We start from the raw sequence: 8,901 nt of genomic DNA, 5'->3' as shown, positions 1-8,901 counted from the left end.
AGCTGGACAGTCTGACATCTGTGGCAGAGCGATGGGCGCTGAGCAGATTCCTGTCAATCATGGAGAATCCACTGCATCCACTAAACAGGATCATCTCCAGACAGAGGAGCAGCTTCAGCGACAGACTGCTGTCACCGTCCTGCTCCACTGACAGACTGAGGAGATCATTCCTCCCCCATACTATGCGACTCTTCAATTCCACCCGGGGGGGTAAACATTAACATTATACAAAGTTATTGTCTGTTTTTACCTGCATTATTATCAATCTTTAATTTAATATTGTTTTTTGTATCAGTATGCTGCTGCTGGAGTAAGTGAATTTCCCCTTGGGATTCATAAAGTATCTATCTATCTATCTATCTATCTATCTATCTATCTATCTATCTATCTATCTATCTATCTATCTATCTATCTATCTATCTATCTATCTATCTATCTATTATATAGTGCCTTTCATAATCTATCTATCTATCTATCTATCTATCTATCTATCTATCTATCTATCTATCTATCTATCTATCTATCTATGTAAAACTCTTATTTTTTCTTAGACATTAGAATGAGTTTTTCTCCACGACACAGTTGGCATGTTCGTCTTGTGTCGAGTGTATTTCCGCTTTCCTTGGACATCCCAAAGATGAGTTGGTAAGTTTAACAGATTTAATACTGAGAGTGCATTATGGACAGGCATCCCATCCAGGGGTGGGGTTCCTACCTTTTTACCTAATGTTCCCTGTGACCCTGTAATGGCCATGCTAGGTTCTGAAAGTCCCTCCTGTATTTTATGGCTCTCCGCTCATAGTTTTGAGAATTGGCCTTCAAGGTATCTTTAGGGGCTCCTTGCAAACCGCATTCCGTACTTCTAGAATGGCAGCCTGGGAGATCAGCATCTAAAGGCATTTGTGTGACTTATACAGGAGAGCTTATGAGGGTGGGAAATGCCACGTCGTGAGACCTCTGTGTTTGAGGAGACGTGTATACTTAAGAAGGTTTGGTATTTCTCACCAGTCTGGGGAACGCGGCCCTCTGAGATCAGCCTGACTCGGATGGTGAACTGAAGAGACGGATAACATCCTGTCCTCAGCTGGCCGCTTAGCTTGGATCTTGAGTGGGCTTCAGCATTTTGAAGGAAAGCAGAGCTCCAGTGGAGGGGATACCATGTCCTAAAGTCTCCTGAAGGCTGCACGAAATTGAGAATTTTTCCCCAGGGCAGGTGGCGTACATCAGCAGAGATCATGGTGGCATCAAGTGTAAAGGTAAGCCAAATCTGTGTTGTGTGTCTGGGAGTAGAAAGAGACTTTAATGTGGGAACGGTTGGCTGAGGTCCCAATTAAGGCTGATTTTTTAAGTCTGCTTCGGGACACCTCATTTAATTTTTTAGAAGCCTGGAAGGCTCCTCTTTAAGAATCGTTGGACTGAAAACTGCTGCACCTTTCTTAACTTCATGGGACAGGCCACGTCGTCTTTCACTTTGGTCTATTCCCGTTCTTTTCTTCAATTAAAGTTCTTAAATGCTAACGGGGTGGTCTAAAAGTGAAGGGTTAGGTTGACTTGCTTGGGTTCCATCTGCCTAACTGATTCGTTAGCCATTAAAAATGTTCAGCACTGCAGTGAGATGGCACCTATCATGAAAGTGAGTGGCACACTGGTTAGGGGGGTTGCCTTACAGCTACAAGACAGTGGGTTCAAACCACAGTGTGGGCAGTTGGCATTGTTCTCTCTTTGTCTAATAATCCTAAGTGTTCATTTCTTATGGTAAGACAACCAGATGACTCGTATTTTCCCGGACTGTCAGTTTGAATTCCATTGTGGTCAGAAGTTGCGTGCACTCCACATGTTCTCCTTTGGTCTAATATGCCTCAGTGTCTGCTGGTTATGATTGGAGGACCATATGACCCGTATTTGTCCTGCAGGGTCCTGTTTGGCTCCATGGTTGCAGGTTCAAATCTCAGCATGGTCAGGATCTGTGTGGAGTTTGCATGTTCTACCAAGGTTAAGCTTTACCTAACGTGCCAGGATTGTTATAAATGGGAAAGATCATAAGTTTGAGTAGAACATGTCAAATTAACAATGATGAAACTGTGACTGTGACTCAATGTCTGCTGGTTATGGTGGGATGACCAGATGGCCCGTATTTTCCCCTGCAGCATCCTGTTTGGCTCCATGGTTTTGTGTTCAAACCACAGTGTGGGCAGTTGGCATTGTTCTCTCTTTGTCTAATAATCCTTCACTTCCTATGGTAGGACAACCAGATGACTCGTATTTTCCCAGACTGTCAGTTTGAATTCCAGTGTGGTCAGAAGTTGCGTGCACTCTGCATGTTCTCCTTTGGTCTAATATGCCTCAATGTCTGCTGGTTATGGTGGGATGACCATATGACCCGTATTTGTCCCGCAGGGTCCTGTTTGACTTCATGGTTGTGGGTTCAAATCTCGGCATGGGCAGCGTCTGTGTGAGTCTGCATGTTCTCCTAGGCTTTAAGCTTTACCTAACATGCCAAGACAGTTGTAATGGGACGATTCATAAGTTTGAGTAAAAAATAAAAAATCAACGATGATGAAGCAGAATATTACCTCATACTCTTTAGTAGTGGTAGGGCTGCCAGATGGCCCCAATTTTCTCAGACAGTCCCATTTACCTCCTTCATGAATTTGGCTGCATCTGTGTGCAGCTTGCATGTTCTCCCATCATCTAATTTTCCTCAGCATTCACTGCTTATGGTAGGATGACCAGATGACCCTGAGTTCTGCAGGCAGTGCCATTTAGCTGCATGGCTCGGTTCGAATTCCAGTGTGGTCAGCATTTGTGTGCACTTTGCTTGTTATGGTGGGATGACCATATGACTCGTAATTTTCCCCCGCAGAGTCCTCTTTGATCCCATGGTTGTGGGTTCTCAGTGTGGAGTCTGCATGTTCTCCCTTTAACTAATATGCCTCAGTGTTGGCATGTTATGGTGGGGTGACCAGAAGACCCCCTATTTCTCCAGTCAGTTCCACTGACCTCCTTCATAAATTTGGGTTTAAATCTCAGGGGTGGGCAGCTCTCCCTGCATCTTGGTGGGATTCCATTATCCTTGCGCTTCCCAAGTCCATCTTAATTCGACTTGAGGATGTGAGTGTGACTGCCCTGTTGCTCGAATGACAGATGATGACTTGTCTACTGTCTTGGCACTTTGCGATCTGAGGGGTTAGTAGAGGGGGGTCTTTTTAGTTAGTCTTGTTGTACAGTCATGCACTGTAAATGACAGTGACATACCATGACGCTGTGAAACTCCCTCGTGCCATTTTAAAGTTGCCAATCAACCTGCACATCTTTGGGAATGGTGGGACGAAAAGCCAGACAGCCTGGCAGAGAGGGGACCACTAGATGTTGGATTTGAAGCCGGAGTGCTTACTGTAGTGTACTGTAGCAGAGGATTAGGAGCACTGATGCCCTCACGCTGTCGCTCTGCCCTAAGGACCCTTGTGGTCACCCAGCTTATGCATGAGGAGTGGACGGTGCTAATAATGATCAACCTCATCCATCTGTTCATTTTCTAAACCCATTTATCCAGAGCAGGGTCGTGAGGCAGTCGGAGTCTATCTCGGCAAGCATCGGGTACAAGGCAGGATCACTCTGTGGCCCAGGTGTCAGCCCATCACAGCGTGAACACATGCACAAATTGGGGATCCCATCACAGCATGAACACATGCACACATCAGGGGTCCCATCCCAGTGTGAACACACACATAAATCAGGGGTCCCATCCCAGCATGAACACACACACACAAATCGGGGGTCCCATCACAGCATGAACACATGCACACATCAGGGGTCCCATCCCAGTGTGAACACACACATAAATCAGGGGTCCCATCCCAGCATGAACACACACACAAATCGGGGGTCCCATCACAGCATGAACACATGCACACATCAGGGGTCCCATCCCAGTGTGAACACACACATAAATCAGGGGTCCCATCCCAGCATGAACACACACACAAATCGGGGGTCCCATCACAGCATGAACACACACATAAATCAGGGGTCCCATCCCAGCGTGAACACATGCACAAATCGGGGGTCCCATCACAGTGTGAACACACACATAAATCAGGGGTCCCATCCCAGCGTGAACACATGCACAAGTCAGGGGTCCCATCACAGTGTGAACACACACACACACACCAGAGGTTGAAAATTCATCTCACGTGCATGACTTTGGACTGTGGGAGGAAGCCCGACCACCCGGAGGAAATCCAGGCAATCTTGGGAAGAACATGCAACCTGGGGCTCGAAACACCACAACACCCCACCCAAACCAAACCCCAAAGGTGTCATTGTTGCAATGCACCCCACCCCACCCCCCGAAGTCTTAATGTTAAAGCAACTTGAAGAGAATCTGAGTATATGTAAGCAATTAACCAAATCAGACTTCTTGGTTCTACACCCAAAGTCCATCAACCACCGGGGTCTCAGTCAGATGGTGGGACTGTACGACAAAGAGTGGGGTAGAGGAATATGGAGAAACATCCCTTTGGTATACTCGCTGGAACACCACGTACATCAATCAAATGTAAATTTTGATTCCGACCATGGAATGCGTTAAACATTTAGTCCAGCTTGATTTAGCATTACAGCCATAACTTGGACCCTTTTCAAAGATTCATGTTTTTCTTCATCATCTGTCAAATTTTAGCTAAAACAAGAAACTTTCGGCGTGAACTCTAACTTCTCATTTTGCAGTTTCTAGTTGTTGAATTTAATTATTAAAGAGATTGTGTGCTGAAATCACAACTGTGCCCTTTCAAGCCGCGGTCTTTGTAATTGAGCGGGTAACAGCTGACCACCAGGCTGCAGCGCTCAGGCTTCTCCAGAGGTCCACCCTCAAGTCCCTTGAGGCCCGAGGGTCTGCGCTCTTTGAACGAGAGGAAGGAGTGACAGGAGCCTGCGCAAAGGCCCTGGGAGACGCTTCATTAGCAGATCCGGAGGCCTGTCAGTCTGGGAAAAGCGCAAAGAACAAACTCAACCTTTAGGTTAGTGTGTCCGTCCCACCATACAATTGGCAGTCAGGATACGAACAAACTCAAAAGCCGCCCCCGAAGAGTCGCCGTCATTCATTGCTTTACAGAAATTCATCATCACAGCACATTGGCACAAGCAGCACTGCCTCTCTGGACTACTTGAACCCGAGTTCGAATGCTGCTGCTCGAGTTTGTGTGGCTTTCAGGTGTGCTGACCACTCCGTGTCGGCCTGTGCATCGACTTTTGTGAATCTGCATGTGTGCCACTGAGCCTCATTACTGGACACAACACACCTTTTCCTTTTGGTTGGTGAAGTTTCAAAGAAAGCCGATGTTGTCCCCTTGAGGTTGACGGGCCGTCTGTGTTGTGACTTCATGGTCCGAGTTTCACCCTGCAGCTTTTACTCGTGCAGAGGACTCCAAAGCCAAGTGTGCACATTCCCGATCATGACGTTCTCTTTGGGCTCTTTAATTTTTATTTGTCTGTTGGTGTCTTCCTTCCATTTTCTATTATTTTAATTATATGTATTTGTATATATTTTTTGTGAATGGTGACACATTACAGAACCGGGCTTTGATGCTCTAATATGCTGACTCTAAAATAGAAAGAGAACAAGACTGGAACTGAAGCCAGGCTGCTGGAGACGTGAGGCCGTAGCGGTAATCACTGAGCCGCCCTCTTCAGGCCTTTCATATCTCGCTGTCCGCCCGCCTGATATAGCGCCTTTCATAGCCATCTGTCTATCTACCTAAATAGTACCTTTTAATATCTGTCAGTCTACTGCGTTTGACTTCTTTGGAGCCTTTCATATCTATATACCTATATAGTGCCTTTCATATCTGTTGTATCTGTCTAATATGGGGCCTTTCAGATCTATCAGTCTAGCTATATAGTGCCTTTCATATCTGTTGTATCTGTCTAATATGGGGCCTTTCAGATCTATCAGTCTAGCTATATAGTGCCTTTCATATCTATTGTATCTATCTGTCTAACAAGCCACCTATATCTTATCTATCAGTGTACTGTATATGTCTACTTTGGTACTTTTCCTATCTATCTGCCTATATAGTGCCTTTCATATCTGTTATATGTGACTAATATGGTGACTTTCATATCTATCAGTCTACCTATATAGTGCTTTTCATGCCTATTGTATTGGTCTGTTTAACAAACTGCCTGTCATATCTTACCTACTCACCTATATAGTGTCTATCATCTCTCTCAAATAGTCTACTCTGTCTAATTTGGAACCTTTCATATCTATCTACCTATATAGTGCCTTTCTTATCTATTGTATCTGTCTCTCTAATATAGTACCTTTCATATCTATCAGTCTACCTATATAGTCCCTTTCATACCTATTGTATCTATCTAACATGCTGCATTTCATATCTATCTATCTACCTATATAGGTTCTTTCACATCTATCAATTAATCTACTCAATCTGTCTAATTTGGTGTCTTTCATATCTATAATTTTACTATAGCTGTCCAATTTGGTGTCTTATATCTATTAATCTACCTATATAGTGCTTTTCATTATCAGTCTACCACATCTGTCTGTCTAATATGGTACTTTTAAAATTCAATCTACTTATGCAGTGCCTTTCATATCAATCAATCAATGTACTCTATGAATCTGTCTAATATGGTGCCTTTCATGTGTATCTATCTATCTCATGTAGTGCCTTTTATTATCTTGAATATGAATCATTTTCATCGCCATTACAGGTGGTTGATGAGTCTCATATCGTAGTGTATTTATGATCCAAATCTCCATCCTTGCAGGCTCGTCCAATGTCCTCTACAAGCTGCCATCCCCGTTATTCTAACTTCTATTTAAATAGGTCCCAACCTCATTTGGTTTTGTGTATCATTAAGTGTTTCCTTTGGGTCTTCGTGAAAATCGTTTAATGTCTCTAAAGTAAGCTCTCTAAATTTTGAGGTAGCGCTCTATGAAAAGATTCTATTCCTTATAAATGTGTGGGGGAAAAATCAAACCACCAGCTTCCCCCGTGTTAAAATTCCTCTACTGTAGACGCTCGTTTCACAGCTAGAAGTGAACAAACGGCTTTCTCTCCACTCGCCACAGTGGACTGTGTGACCTTTTTATTGGTCTTCCCAGAAGCAGCGCAGAATGAAAGCTCAGAGATCCTCCGAGAGTGTGGAATGTCCAGGCCGTGTGAGAAATCGCCGCAACCGATTGAGCTGGCCATCCCGCCCTCCTCGTCTCGTTATCTCTCGGCTGACGAGCCGCCTTTTTTAGTATCGATGTGGCAGAAACGAAAGGTTCTTTAATGGAACTGCAATAACGAGAGAGAGCAGCAAGAAACTTGGAGATGGTCATCTAACGCGCTCGCCTGCTATCCGTGTGGACTTTGCACGTCTGCCGGTGTGTGCGGAGGCTTCTTCACAAATTATTAAAGACGTGCAGATCCCCTTATAGTGGGCGTGTGCGCGTGCGCGACCGGACACCGCGAAGGAGAACTGCATTGTACCCTTGGCTGGCGTGTTAGGCTCCGGCTCCTTAGTGGATTAAGTTGGTCTTTGAACGCGAAGTGAAAATAAGAAAAACATAAAATGGAGAACTCAAATAGTACTGTATATAACACCTTAGGATAAATGACAATAGTAAAGAGAGGAATTGAACAGGAAGTGGGGAAAGTTGGAAGTTCTCTGAATCGTGAGGCCAACATGCGTAAAATGTCGAATATCGTCATCATTTAGCGGGCCGAAATGTTCAATGGAGGTACTCCCTATTTGTAGGCTTTGTTGATAGAAAGTAATTAAATGAACGTAAAAGAAGTTTGCCACAAAAGGGAAAAAAACTAACATATACCCGAGTGTGTGTGTGTGTTTGTGCGTGTGTATGTGCGCATCACTCTCTCCCTCTCTCATAGATATAGATAGATAGACCACACCAAAAAAATAAATTAGATTTATAAAATCTAGTGCACTCACATTTCTACACAATTTACCGTTTATAAATCACATTCAACTTGTAAATATGAGAGCGTGAACACACCTTGAATGCCGCCCTGAAACATCCATATATGGTCTATGCTAATCAGCCTCATACATATGCAATAAGAATGCTGCCGAACCTTATTGGCTGCTAGAGCAGCTCCCGCCTGATACACTGAGACCCCGCCCACTGTATTCAAGAGTATCAGGCTGCACTCCATAAGTGGGAGCACAAGATCATCCGCAGCATTATAGCGCCTCTCCTCTGTGTTCTGGTGGTCTGGTGTAAGGTGTCAGAATCTGAGCAGGGAGCCACCATCCCCTGGCACATGGAATGACATGATTGCTGGCACAATGATGGACCAGGCCATATGAAACATTGACGGTTCATCCAGTTACCTTACCAACAAGCTAGCCACCATGTCGGGCAGAGCTACTTTGCCTCAAAACAAATGAATCTCCAGCTTTACAGTATAAATGAGGCTCCAGGACCAGAGTTGGAGACCCTTACCCTACACACATCTTGTCCTCTTTGTTTAACTCACCCAGATGGCTAAACAAAGCTATCTGATCTAGCAGGATCATAAATGTGCTCAAAGCACAACTGGTGACACAGCATTCTTCCATTTAAACAATATAGCATTAAAGAGAGAATTTTACAAATAAGGACATACAAAATATTTATTGACCTACATGGTAGATGTTGCTCCTTTGTTTACACTCCACCACTCTCTTTTTAGCCTTTCCCTACATGAGGTTAACAGCTAAAAGCAATGTGGAATATCATGAACATATCCACGTATGAACCAAGCCTGATGCCAGTAAAAGATGAGACCAACAGAGATAACAGTTGGGGCACCACCGTGGTGACCCCGTATCACTGACGAAATAAAAACAACAAAAGGCACACAATAATTGTGGAGATGTCTT

General features: G+C 44.3%; 1 protein-coding gene across 1 annotated transcript in view; it reads left to right on the top strand.

The window, feature by feature from the left end:
* The first annotated feature begins 915 nt into the window (after positions 1–915).
* The window catches only part of LOC127530007 (collagen alpha-1(IX) chain-like), a 49,222-nt gene continuing 41,236 nt past the window's right edge, over positions 916–8,901 (top strand). Inside the window, exon 1 of the mRNA XM_051935558.1 lies at positions 916–1,256. Coding sequence (XP_051791518.1) covers positions 1,236–1,256 — 21 coding nt within the window. The 5' untranslated portion in view covers positions 916–1,235. The remainder of the gene's footprint in view (positions 1,257–8,901) is intronic.

Source organism: Erpetoichthys calabaricus, chromosome 13 (genome assembly GCF_900747795.2).
Source record: "Erpetoichthys calabaricus chromosome 13, fErpCal1.3, whole genome shotgun sequence".
In the NCBI taxonomy this organism is placed as follows: domain Eukaryota; kingdom Metazoa; phylum Chordata; class Cladistia; order Polypteriformes; family Polypteridae; genus Erpetoichthys; species Erpetoichthys calabaricus.
This window is presented reverse-complemented; position numbering and strand designations above follow the sequence as displayed.